The sequence below is a fragment of the Tursiops truncatus genome, chromosome 10 (genome assembly GCF_011762595.2).
Source record: "Tursiops truncatus isolate mTurTru1 chromosome 10, mTurTru1.mat.Y, whole genome shotgun sequence".
NCBI lineage: Eukaryota > Metazoa > Chordata > Mammalia > Artiodactyla > Delphinidae > Tursiops > Tursiops truncatus.
In genome coordinates, this window is record NC_047043.1 from 38,832,858 (window position 1) to 38,846,467 (window position 13,610).

At 41.1% G+C, this 13,610-nt stretch overlaps 1 protein-coding gene and 1 pseudogene across 5 annotated transcripts in view; one reads left to right on the forward strand and one right to left on the reverse strand.

The window, feature by feature from the left end:
• ILRUN (inflammation and lipid regulator with UBA-like and NBR1-like domains) overlaps positions 1 to 13,610 on the forward strand; it is a 121,966-nt gene that overhangs the window by 84,402 nt on the left and 23,954 nt on the right. For 3 of the 5 annotated variants that reach the window (XM_073810839.1, XM_033864396.2, XM_033864397.2), the window contains exon 4: positions 12,447 to 12,775. In XM_073810839.1, coding sequence (XP_073666940.1) covers positions 12,447 to 12,775 — 329 coding nt within the window. The remainder of the gene's footprint in view (positions 1 to 12,446; positions 12,776 to 13,610) is intronic. The other 2 variants (XM_033864398.2, XM_033864400.2) reach the window with 1 other exon arrangement.
• LOC109552524 (small ribosomal subunit protein uS14-like) lies at positions 463 to 634 on the reverse strand (annotated as a pseudogene).

A 13,610-nucleotide genomic window follows, 5' to 3' on the forward strand; every position in this document is an offset into this window, starting at 1 on the left:
GGCTGTACCATTTTACCCTCCCACCAGTGTGCAAGGGTTCCAGTTTCTCCACATCTTGCACAGACTTGTTATTTCCTGTTTTTTTGACAGGAGCCATCCTAATGAGTGTGAGGTAGTATCTCATTATGGTTTTGATTTGTAGTTCCCTAATGATGAATGATATCAAGCATCTTTACCTGTGCTTTTAGGTCCTTCAGTTTGTTCACGTCCTTTGCCCATTTTTCCCTCCAGTGTGAATACTTTTATATAACTGAGGGAAAATAAGCCACATATTTTGAAGATGAATCCGTTGAGAAGATAATAGTAAATTTTTAAAAGGAGATTTCTATAGTCAGTTGACTATTCCATTCACATTAAAACTCTCAATTGAAAAGGGTTTTTGTTTTTGTTTTAATGTACAAAGAGCTAGCATTGTTTCTGTGGTAAGGTAGATGTCCTGGATGACCCATTCAAGAAGTTAGCTTAGTCCAACTTAATTAAGCCCATCTCCTTCGTGTACTGTTGGGAAACACTGGTGGTACATATTGAGGCTGTACTTTTGGATCGTACTGTGCAGGTTTGAGCAGATGCAGCAAGAGCAAGAACCTTGGCCTGATTTTCTTGGATGGTTCCATTAGAGCTGCTGGTGACCCATCTTGCTTTCTCATATGCAGCGAGGCAAAAGGCCCTTTGCCCATTTTCAAATCAGGTTATTAGTTTTATTTTGTAGGAGTTCTTTATATATTTTGGATATTTGCCCATTATCAGATATTGATTTGTAAATATTTTCTCCATTCGGTGTTTGCCTTTGCACTCTGTTGATTGTGTCCTTTGATGCACAAAAGTTTTAATTTTGATGTAGTCCAGTTTATCTTTTTTCTTTGGTTGCCTGTGCTTTTGGAGTCAAATCCAAGAAATCACTTCCAAATCCAGTGTCATGAAGCTTTCCTTCTGTTTTCTTCTCAGAGGTTTAGTTCGTACGTTTAGATCTTTGATCCATTTTGAGTTAATTTTTGTATATGGTGTAAGATAAGGATCCAAATTCATTCTTTTGCATGTAGATATCCAGTTTTCTCAACACCCTTTGTTGAAAAGACTTCCCTTCCCCATTGAATGCTCTTAGTATTCTTGTCAAAAATCATTTGACCATAAATGTGAGGGTTTATTTTTGAGCTCTCCATTCTATTCCGTGGTCTATATGTCTTTCTGCCAATACCACACTATTTTGATTACTGTAGTTTTGTAGTAAGTTTTGAAATCAAGAAGTGTGAGACCTCTAACTTTGTACTTCTTTTTCAAAATTATTCGGCTCTTAGTGATGCTGAGATTAATCAAAGTGTTCAAGTGGTGACAGCCTGATCCCTCCAAAGTTCCTCCCCATCAACCAACCTTTTGTCTAATGGTTTTGTTCATTGATTATTGCCTGAATCATTTCAATTAGGGATTACAAAGTGGCAATTTTTTCCCACATATATTAGCTAGAGTAGTTTTGGGCGGAGGAAACATTTATTTATCAACAATGACTTATTTTCCTGAAATTCAGTTTTACAAATTAGGCTAGATTAAATGCTTAGTTCTTTACCTTTAATTGCCAGTTCTTTAGAGTAAGGGTTTGGTGCTTTATTTACTTTCAGTGAAACTAGTGAATGAAGAGGAGGATCAAATATTATATTCCTTTTTTATAGGTATCATAAACTCTTAGATTTTATATAGGAAACCTGTTTTACTGTCATTGGTAGAGTCCTCCAGCGACAGTTAGACATAGGCAATCATCAGACATTACTCTTAGCATTGAATCTAACTTCCAACAGTGCAACACAGTAAATATTTTTTTAATGTCACACTGCTAAGTATTTCTGCATAAATAATTTTCTTTCTTTTTTTAAAAATAATTTTCTATTGAGCACCTATTCTGTGTCAGTCACCATCCTAGGAAAATTATTATTATTATTATTATTATTTTGCAGTACGCGGGCCTCTCACTGTTGTGGCCTCTCCCGTTGCGGAGCACAGGCTCCGGACGCGCAGGCTCAGCGGCCATGGCTCACGGGCCCAGCCGCTCTGCGGCATGTGGGATCCTCCCGGACCGAGGCACGAACTCCTGTCCCCTGCATTGGCAGGCGGACTCTCAACCACTGCGCCAACAGGGAAGCCCGGAAATTTATTTTTAATCTCCAATTCTTACTCTTGTCCCCCTTTGACCTAGCGTGTTGGTTTTTTTGTTTTTTTTTTTTCTTGAGTATGTAGAACATTTCTGTGATCCTAAGTCTCAATTTAGGAATGGTGTATTTAGAAAGGTCTCCCTCCTGTTCTGTCCCCTTCAGATAGTGCCTTCCTCTTCCTGTAAGTGCTCATTTTTATTTATTCATTTATAGATTATCCATTCAGTGTTGCATTTTGTTTTGTTTTGCAGACACCAGCAAATGTATATAAATGTGTCCTTTTTCTTACAAAGAAGTGTCATGACTATAGATATTGATCTGCATCTTACTTTTTTTCACTTCATAATTATATTCTAGAGATCACTGTAGAAATAGTCATTCATTTTTATGGCTGTGGCGTATCCCCTCAGGTAGATATGTCTTCATTTTTCTAGCTTAGTCCCCACTGATGGACATTTGAGTTATTTTAAACTTCTTCCAATACAAAATTTAAAAATCCTTTGGAGAGGGGCTTCCCTGGTGGCGCAGTGGTTGAGAGTCCGCCTGCCGTTGCAGGGGACAGAAATTCGTGCCCCGGTCCAGGAAGATCCCACATGCCGCGGAGCGGCTGGGCCCGTGAGCCATGGCCGCTGAGCCTGCGCGCCCGGAGCCTGTGCTCTGCAACGGGAGAGGCCACAACAGTGAGAGGCCCGCGTACCGCCAAAAAAAAAAAAAAAAAAAAAAAAAAAAATTCCTTTGGAGATGTAATATTGGCACACATTATTGTTTTACATGCCTTGAAACAATAACTATAGATTGGATTGATTAAAAAAATTTTCTTGCTTTTACATATAATGTAATATTATTAATTTTCCTCCTCCAGCTTCTTCCCCATTTCTCTGCTCTCTTTCATAGCAGAAGTCCTTCAAACATTTAGTATCAGTAATGGCTATCTCCACCTCCTGTTTCCTAGTCTCACGAATTTTTTCCATTCAGGCTTCTGTCCCTACCATTCCACTAAAACTGCTGCTCTTTTCAAAATCACCAGTGACCTGCATGATACTACATCCAGTGCTTTGTTCCCAGTTTTCAACTTACTTGATTTATTAGCTGGATTGGCCCCACTTAATAACTCTGTTTTCCTTGAAACACTTTTGTCATTAGGCTTCTAGAATACTATATACTCCTGGTTTTTCTTTATTCTTGGGGCTGCTCCTTCTCTTTCTTTTTTTGACCTCCTTATCATTGAATTCACTCTTCTTTCCTTATATTATCAGCTGGTGGGGAGGGCAGTTGTACAGGAAGGGAAGACTGGTAGGAAGGGGTGGAGTCTCTGCTTCTAGGAGTTGAGGCTGGGAGTGGGAAGAGAGGAAGGCGTCTGGGTTCAGAGATCACCTGAAACAAGCCTGTAGTCTGACAAAACCAGATAGACATACGTGGTGAGGGAAGACACACCAGGTGACCTGTGGGATGCCGTGCGGTAAGAGGGAGGAGGGAAGCAGCTTCTGTAAGGTTGGGTTCCTGCTGAAGGATTCTGAGGAGGCTCTAGGGAAGTGGGATCAATTTTGGATTGGCTGCTGTTTCTGAGGCAGGACTAGAAGTGAGGATTAATTAGGGCTTGGGTGCTATCGTGGGTGGCAGTTGGGTATCCTTAGTAATAGATGGCTGTAACAAAGCTGGTCTGGGAGCGTCGTTGGTAAGAAAGCAGTAGCCACTCAGAGAGGGTCATTATAGCATTTTACAGCTGCTGTATGACCTTGGGAGAAATAGTGTTTCCTGTTTCCTTTGTACCTGCCTTTATCTGTGTCTGTCCTCCCAGCCCGATTAATGGCAATTTGGTTTTTTTTCCCCATTCTGAGCTGATTTCATCTTTTGTCTCAGACATGTTTTCACTCTTTGTTTCATGGCACTGATTTTACTGGGTTTGGGAAGTAGGGATCCTTATTTCCTCAGACCTGAAGTAAATAACTAAGTGATTCAATGATCGCGATTGCCTGCCCCCCCACCCCCGCCACACACACAAGTTAAGGCAAAAGCTCATGTGTTTTTATTTTTTGTAATTTTTATTTTTGTCTGCATTGGGTCTTCATTGCGGTGCGGGTGCTTCTCTTGTTGCGGAGCGCGGGCTCTCGCTGCGCGGGCTCAGTAGTTGTGACTCGTGGGCTCTAGAGCGCAGGCTCAGTAGTTTTGGTGCAAGGGCTTAGTTGCTCCGCGGCATGTGGGATTTTCCTGGACCAGGGATTGAACCCATGACCTCTGCATTGGCAGGCAGATTCTTAACCACTGTGCCACCAGAGAAGTCCCTCATGGTTATTAAATAGGGCATGATTTGAAAAAATTGTGAAGAGGAGTAGTCTCTTTTTTGTTGCCATTTCTGCTTTTCTTTCTGAGCCCCTCTTCCTATTATGGGCACTGGGGACTCCTCACTGTCTTGTCTTATCCAGGCTTCCAGTGCTCTTTCCTGGGCTTCTCTTTATCTTCTCCCCTTTGTGAACTTGTGCCCGTTGGTTGATCTGATAATGGCGTTAATGTAGCTTAATATGTTCCTTTAGGGGGCATTTGCATTTTAAAATGAAATTCTTGAGAATAATATGAAACTAAGGAATAAGTCTTTAATGCACACTGTGGCAAGATGGGGTGAGGAGTGAGAATGGGTAGGGAAGCAGAGCTGAGTAGAGGCAGCCCTTCAACAGTCACTCTGCTGTAGATGGGGCCTAGGCCCCAGAAAACAGGAGTTGTCCTCTGAGGAGCTAATGAACTGGAGTCTGGCTGTCCCATCTTCCCCCGTAGATGCTGAGGTAGGTGTTGTGTTCATAGAGAGTGAAAGTATCTGAGTGCCTGGGCAGGTGTCATGAGAGCCAGGCATGTGTTGAGTAAACAGTGTAGAAAAACAAACTGGAAGTTGAGACTGGAAAGAGGCAGACACAAAAAAGATACTCATAATGTTGACCTTTGCACTACTTACTGTCAGGGCATGTTTCAGGCCACTAGTTTACCAGTGCTCAGACTCTCTCCTTTCAGGCCTCTCTCACTGACGCCAAGCAGCACATATCCAGCCTTCCTACTCTAGAAATGAAATGTGAGCCCGTAGCTTGTAGCCCAGCAGCTGACTAGAGCCTGTTTACCTCTACAGACCCAAGTTGTTTCTTAATTCTCAGGGGAAATGTGGGGTTCCTGTTGTGCTATGAAGATGAGTTGAGCTTTAGGAAGGATTTGAATTTGCAACCTCCAAATCTAGAAGTGGCCCCCCTGGTTATCTTGTAGGTACATGCAGGCTAAAGCTAGCCTGTGTCTCCTGGTGCTCTTACAGCTCTTAGGGACGAGCCCAAGGTAGTTGCTCTAGAGATCAGAAGCCTATAAGATTTCAGTCCTAACCACAGTTGGAATTACTTTGAGGTGTCCTTGTAAACTGGATTTTTGAAGGTGGTGCTTTACCGAGTCCCCTACCTTTCCCCTTCAGAAACCCAGACCAAGTGGAACCTATTAACGTGGCAGTTTATTGCTTGCTTTTTGTGGCTTCCATTTGCATCTTCTGTGTGCCAGAGGCAGGCTCTGGAACTAGTCAGGCAGCTTCAGCCGAACATCCACGTCAAGATGGTTCATTTGTGCAGTCATTGCTGTTCCCCCTGTTTGAAGACTGTTAATGTCTTTATGGCACTGCTGAGAAGGGGTTGCACTGGAAGGGCAAGATCTCCCTGCAGATGGGAATGACTTGTGTGTCCAGTTGATGATGTGGTCTTTTTGAGACCTCTGAAGAATTGAGTGCGTGACAGCCCCTCCTGCCTGCCCTGCTACAACCTTGTTCTACCCCCTGCTAGATCAAAGCACTCTCCTTTATAGTCACTTCACTACAGAGAGAATTGTTTGTGTTGGCTCTGTTACAACTTTAACTCTTAGTGTTTGAAAGTACACTTTTTAAATGCTATACTAATTTCTTTTAGTAAACTTTACTTTGGAACAATTTTAGATTTACAGTAAAGTTTCAGAGGTGATACAGAGTTCCCATATACCCAGTTTCCCCCATTGTTAGCATCTTACATAATCATGGCACACTTGCTAGAATGAAGACATCAACATTTGTACATTACTATGAGCTCAACTGCAAACTTTGTTTAGATTTCATCAGTTTTTCCACTTAGGAATCTTCTGTTCCAGAAACCAGTCTAGGGTCCCATATTGCATGTCTCCCAGTCTCCTCTGGTGTGTGACAATTTCTCAGTCTTTTCTGTGTTTTTCACGACCCCTGATAGTTTTGAGGAACACTGGCAAGTATCCTTTATATAAAGTATCCTTTATAACAGCGGACCTCAACCTTTTTGGCACCAGAGACCAGTTTTGTGGAAGACAATTTTTCCACGGATGGGGGTGGCTGTGGTTTTGGGATGATTCAAGCACATTACATTTATTGTGCACTTTATTTCTGTTATTATTACATTGTAATATGTAATGAAATAATTATACAACTCACCATAATGCAAAATCAGTGGGAGCCCTGAGCTCGTTTTCACTTGCCACTGACTGATGGAGTTTTGATGAGTCTGCAAGCAGTTGATTTATTATGGTCTCTGTGCAGTCAAACCTCTCTGCTAATGATAGTCTGTATTTTCAGCCACTCCCCAGCACTAGCATCACCGCCTCAACTCCACCTCAGATCATCAGGCATTAGAGTCTCATAAGGAGCACTCAACCTCGATCCCTCGCATGCGCAGTTCACAGTAGGGTTCGTGCCCCTCTGAGAATCTAATGCCGCCGCTGACCTGACAGGAGGCGGAGCTCAGGCGGTAATGCGAGCGACTGGGAGCGGCTGTAAACACAGATGAAGCTTTGCTTGCTCACCTGCCATTCACCTCCTGCTGTGCAGCCCAGTTCCTAATAGGCCATGGACAAGTACCAGTCTGTGGCCTGGGGGTTGGGGACCCCTGCTTTATAATGTCCCCCAGTCTGAGCTTATCTGATGTTTTCCACATGGTTAGGCTGATGTTATGGGTTTGGGGAAGAATACTGTGAAGGTGAAGTGGCCTGTGGGGGTGGAGGGTACTTGATATTTGCATAACATCACTGTTGATATTAACCTTGGTCACTAGGTTGAGTAGTTTGTTTGCCAGTTTCTGCACTGTAAAGTTACACCTTTTCTCTTTCCCTACTCTATCACTAAGATAGAGTGGGTGGGAGAGTGTGTAGAATTTTGTTTTTTTTGTTTTTTTTGTTTTTGAATTTTGTTATTTTTTTAAATATTTATGCCCTGCCGGGTCTTGCAACATGCGAGCTCTTTTTAGTTGCAGCATGCAAACTCTTAGTCTCAGCATGCATGTGGGATCTAGTTGCCTGACCAGGGATTGAACCCGGGCCCCCTGCATTGGGAGCGCAGAGTGTTACCCACTGAACCACCAGAGAAGTCCCTGGGGGGTGTATAGAATTAAGCTCCACCTCTTGGAAGGGAGAGTATCTTTATATATTATTTGGAATTCTTTGTAAGGAAGTTTGTCACTTCTTCATTTATTTATATAACTATGGACTCATAGTTAATAAATATACTCATGTATATTTATTTTATAGTTGGAGTTACAGTCCAGTGCTACATTATTTATTTTGTTGCCCAGATTGTTCCAGCTCCAGAGGGAGCTCTTTCAGGTGGCTCCTGTATCCCTTTAACCTGCCCCTATCCTTTTGTGTTTTGACCACTTCCTTACTTTCTGGTACAACAAGATGTTCCAGGCTTTTCTTATATTTTCCATGCCCCAGCCCTAGAATCAGCCATTTCTCCAAGAAGCCCTTGTTCTTTTTATTGGAGAGCAGTATTTAGAAACTTCTGAGCACTAGGTATGTTCATTGCTAGCGGGGTATCATTACTTCTAGGCCATCTTAGCAGATAGGGCTAGATAGTATATGTATACATACTAACCTTTGTATACAGACATATCTATAATTGTTTCTGTGTTTCGTTTATATTGATGTCTCTGGCTTTAATCCAGTACCACAGGGTTTATTTTAGAATTCCTTCTTTGCTTGCTTTCCTGTAATATCCTTCTTTGATAACGAAAAACCTTGCTCCCACCATCCATTTACTTATTTGTTCAACCCAGTATACCTGTACCCTTACTGTACATATATTGTAACCTATATTCCCACAAGAAACAAATTTACCAGTTCTAATATTGTACTGTTTTTAACAATTCTATTTTAGTGGACAAATCATAGGTACTTGTTTACATTTATTATGATGTGATTTGACCCATGATGCTAGCTTTTAGATATATGCAAATGTTTTTAATATTCTTACCATAATCTGAGATGTCTTTGTATGTCAGCATGATTGATTAAGATTATGGACTTGGGCTCAAAGTAAAATATTTTCCTTTTACTCTACACTTCTCATAGCCTAAACTTAAGAAATAAAAGGTTATGTTCTCTCGTCAGTAATTTATTACACATTTCTACAAAAGGAAATGTATACTTATTATTAACAAGGTTTATACTTATTATTAAAGGTTTTATCATATGTAAAAAGGACAAGTTGAATGAAATAATATTTACAGTACCTTCTAGGTCCAAAGTTCTGTCTCAGGTGCTTTTTAAAAATTACTTTAAGGCAAGACCTTCTAAAATTGGTTTCTCCATTGGCTTACTAAGCCCTGACTGTGTAGGCTTGGCACTTGGTTTTACTTTCTTGGCTACTTTTCTAGGACACCATTCTTGTTTCATATGTCTGTCAGTAAAGATACTAAAATGGGACTGACTTAACTATAGGTTTCGTTCCCTGGGCACTTGGCTTCCCAAATTCCTGTTGGGAAGAAAAATTACGGGTTTAAAAAGCTATACTAAGAGCTGGAAGTTCTTGGTCATCATCATGGCCAACTTCTAACTTGAAGTCTGATCTTAGGCCCATCACTTTTACCTCCAGACCTCAGATCCTTCATCTAGAAAGAGAAGCAGTTCCATTAGATGACCCCTAAGATTCCTTACAGCTGTGATTTTATCATCAGCAATAGTGAAATATCTGGCTGGCAGTTTTAATCTTAGTAATTAAGGTGTTCTGACAAGAACTAGAAATGGTCAACCTCTGAAATAAGCTTATTGGGCTCATCTTCATCCTTTTTATTGTTTGATTCAAAGAAACCCACACACACTATGTGTGGGATGAACACGCTTCCGAAATGTGAGGTCTATAGGTAGTACCTGGAGGGCTCAGAGAGTACCATGTAGAGGGCGTGGTGTACTGTTCATAATGACCCATCACGATAGTAACTTTGGAGGATCAGAACTGGAATTTTAATTATTGGTGTTTATAAATCAGTGACATTCCTTTTACAGCTACTATGTAGAATCTGTGAACAGTACAGAAAAATAGCCAAGGTGAAGAGAGTGTGGTGGCTTTAAGTATGATAAGGCCCAGTGAGTTGTGTTAAAGAAGCTTTAGTTCTCAAAGCCAGGGGGGAAAATGTCATTAGTCTCGTACTGCTAACAGCCTTCAGAACAGTCTGTCCTTTCTCATAAGCATTTAGTTTCCTGAGCTAAGAGAACAAAGACTATTACCTGTAGCTGAGTATGCTAAACATACCATGTACTTACAAAAGGATTTTGGAAAACAGATGGGTGGAAGACAAAAGTAGGAATTAATGTACTGTAAGACAAGGCATATCCGCCTGGAAGAAATGAATAGTAGAGTGAAGGAATGTTGCCTTTGGTTAGAAAGCCTAGAATAAGAGAGCACAGAATGAGTCTCCCTCAGGCTGCCTGCCATTGAATTGTTTTTTAAGGCCCATATCATATTGGTTTATGAGATTGAGCAAGTCTTCAATAAAAGTCATCTGACCCACCATTACTGGCACTGTTACAGATTTCTAAGTGAAATGGTACTCTGCCTTTGTTTACAGTGTTAAATCAGCAGGTTGAACTTTCTTTTTTTTCTAATAAATTTTTTTATTTTTATTTATTTTTGGCTGCGTTGGGTCTTTGTTGCTGTGCGCGGGCTTTCTCTCATTGTGGCGAGCGGGGGCTCCTCTTCGTTGCAGTGCGTGGGCTTCTCACTGCGGTGGCTTCTCTTGTTGTGGAGCGTGGGCTCTAGGTGCGCAGGCTTCAGTAGTTGTGGCTTACAGGCTCTAGAGTGCAGGCTCAGTAGTTGTGGCGCACAGGGTTAGTTGCTCCATGGCGCGTAGTATCTTCCTGGACCAGGGCTTGAACCCGTGTCCCCTGCCTTGGCAGGCGGATTCTTAACCACTGTGCCACCAAGGAAGCCCAGGTTGAACTTTTATGATACTAGTTTACGTAAAGATTCACATTTGCTTTAATGGTAAGTGTGTCTGGGATGTATGCCTATTCCTGTGATCCATACTAGTGTTGCTAGTGGCTTGCTTCCTCTTCACAGGAGGTAAAAAGAGTTGCTCATTATAGAAGTGAACAGTAGATGTCACTGCATCTCTACTTACTAAGGTTTTGGCTCATAGCTGTTTGGATACAACCAAGTTCTTAATACAGCTTCCAAATCACTAACCTTAAATCGAGTATTTATGGCTCTCTGACACTTAAGATCCCCTTCCTCAGCTGTAGAACCCAGATTGAAAATTGAGAACAAACACAGCCCAAGAGTTTTCCTTAGTTTCCTTCAATTTCCTTTTTAGTGTATTTGTTCTAGGCTTATATATTATACAGTAGTCCACCACTTATCTGTGGGGCATATGCTCCGAGACCCCTAGTACGGATGTTGAAACCACAGACAGTACTGAGCTCTATATATACTGTGTTTTTTCCTATACATACCTACCTATGATAAAGCCTAATTTACAAATTAGGCACAGTAAGAGATTAACAACAATAACTAATAATTCAGTTGAACAGTTATAACAATATACTGTAATCAAAGTTATGTGAATGTGGTCTCTCTCTCTCAAAATATCTTATTGTCCAAATTTAATGCCTTTTCCATCTTAACTAAGCACTTATCACTCACTGTGGCTCTCACTTTTGCAGTACCCGATTGTGATTGTCGATCTGATAACTTAGATGGCTACTAAGTGACTAACGAGCAGATAGCGTATATAGCGTGGATACGATGGACAAAGGGATGATTCACATCCAGATAGGATGGAGCAGGACAGTGAGAGATTTCATCACACTACTCAGAACAGTGTGCAATGTAAAACTTATGAATTGTTTACTTCTGGCACTTCCCATTTAATATTTTTGGACCACCATTGACATGGGTAACTGAAACCATGAAAGTGAATCATGGGTAAAGGAGACTACTGTATTTCCATGTAGCTAACTGGTGAAGTTTTATCTGCCTCTTCCTGTCAATCTTATACCACTTGTTTAGGAGCCTGAACAATTTTTCATATTTGTTTTCAACAAGGTTCACACTTAAAAGCTTCTTGGCCTTTCTATAGCTTGCTTTGAAAACCTTCCATCAGGAAAGTAGATGCCACTGTTCTCTGAATTGAGGTGCTGAACATCAAATTGAAGTGCCGCTTACTTTATTCATTTCTTTTTGAACCCATGGCTTTGACAGTTGAGGAAATAAAGAACTGAACTATGACCAAAAGTCCGACAGTGCATCTTTTAAAACAAATCTCTTATGGTTTCAATGTAGATGGTAGGGTTTCCCTATCTGACAGAAAGGCAAAGTTGGTATTAAATTGGATTATTTTATCAATAGAAAGTCTCAGGCATACTAAATTTTGGTATCTTTTGAACACATAGATGGTGAAAATAGCCAGGGTGATATCTGTTCTAATATGTCAGGATTAGTGCTGGCTTACAACTGTGTCCTGGTGTAATTAATAACTCCCTCTTTTACTCTCAGTTGTCCTAGTTTGGGCAGGTCACTCTAAATTGCCCCAAAGTGTGTGTGTGGGGGTGTTGATAAGTTGCAGTTTTAGTAATTATAAGCATTATTTTTGACTCAAGAGTTATGCCTGCCCTGAGTTTTCTGAGTTAACCATGTACAAAATAAAGCAAAAACCGCAAAGAGCTTGTAATTCTGGAAAAATAGCTTTTGGGTTTCTATATATTGATCATTTTCTCTGGAGTAATGATTTCCAAAATATGGTTATGCATCAAAATCAACTAGTAACCTTTTTACAGATAGTTTCATGGGTCTCACCACAGACCTCTGCTGAATTTGTACCAGAGTATGAATTTGACGTTACCAAAAATGTAGAACTGCATGCAATGCAAATGTACTGGATAACTTTGTCAGTAAGCTTCTAAACTAGCATGTAGAGAAACATTTCTTCTTATGGTTTGGGTGGTGTTTGGGGTTCTCTGTGGTGGCTGCTTTGAGCCTTGAGGGTATGCCTGGCATTGACATGAATTGCCTTTTTGTTTCAGATGTCATCTGGGTCATTCTCAGTGTGGAGGTGGGTGGACTTTTAGGAGTAACGCAGCAGCTGTCATCTTTTGAAACGGAGTTCAACACACAGCCACATCGCAAGGTAGAAGGAAACTTCAACCCGTTTGCCTCTCCCCAAAAGAACCGACAATCAGATGAAAACAACTTAAAAGACCCTGGGGGTTCCGAGTTCGACTCGATCAGCAAAAACACATGGGCTCCTGCTCCTGACCAAACCGAGCAAGATGAGAATAGACTCTCACAGAACTCTGTAAATCTGTCCCCCAGCAGTCACGCAAACAACTTATCAGTAGTGACTTACAGTAAGGTAGGTGCCCTCGGAGAAGAGGAGAAGGGGTAGGTGGTGGGCCTTGGGATTTGTGATACTCCTTCATGGCAAACCTAGAAGCCTAGAATGTTCTTTAAGACTGCTTAGCTCTCCTGCCAATGCAACAGCACAAAAACCTACCCCTTCTCCCCTCCCCCCTCCCCCATCTCCATGTCCTGTGGATGTTACTCCATCCACATTTATAATTTACTGCTGTCTCTCTGCTCTGGTTTGGGTGCTGAAAGAACAGAGTTCTTTACCTTTAGCGTTAAAAAAAAAAAAAAAAAAAAGAAAGTCAAAATATCACCAGCCATTCTTCCAGTGTAAATGCATATACCAAGTGTAGGGCAACAGCACACCTTTGGAATTTGTTCCTGCTGTGTCTTTTTGGTTTTGGGTGGGGTGTTTTTCCTGAGGAAATAAACCAAAAAAAAGCTCAATTATTTATCCTAATGTTGTATCCTATCCAAATGTTGTTGGGCTTCCACTTTATTTACCTAGTCTGCATGTCTTCTTGTTGATGTCTTTCCAGTCTCTTATGGCCCATCTACCTCCTCACCTACAACCCAGAGTGGCTCAAGTGATATTTTGACTTTTCATGTGTGAGGAATGAGAGAATTGTTTGTTAAGTTAATCATGATTTTAAATATTCTGATTGTTCTAAGACAGTCTTCTAGGTGTTTGATTTCTTGATCTGTTTCGCTATGCTTGATGATTAAACAGCACCTTCCATACTCCGCCGAGTTGACTATGGTTCCTGGTTGTTGGTTTTGGTAGGTTGAATAAAGCCCTGATGCTAAGCGCTAACTGTTGTAGGTGATTTGTGTGGCAGGGC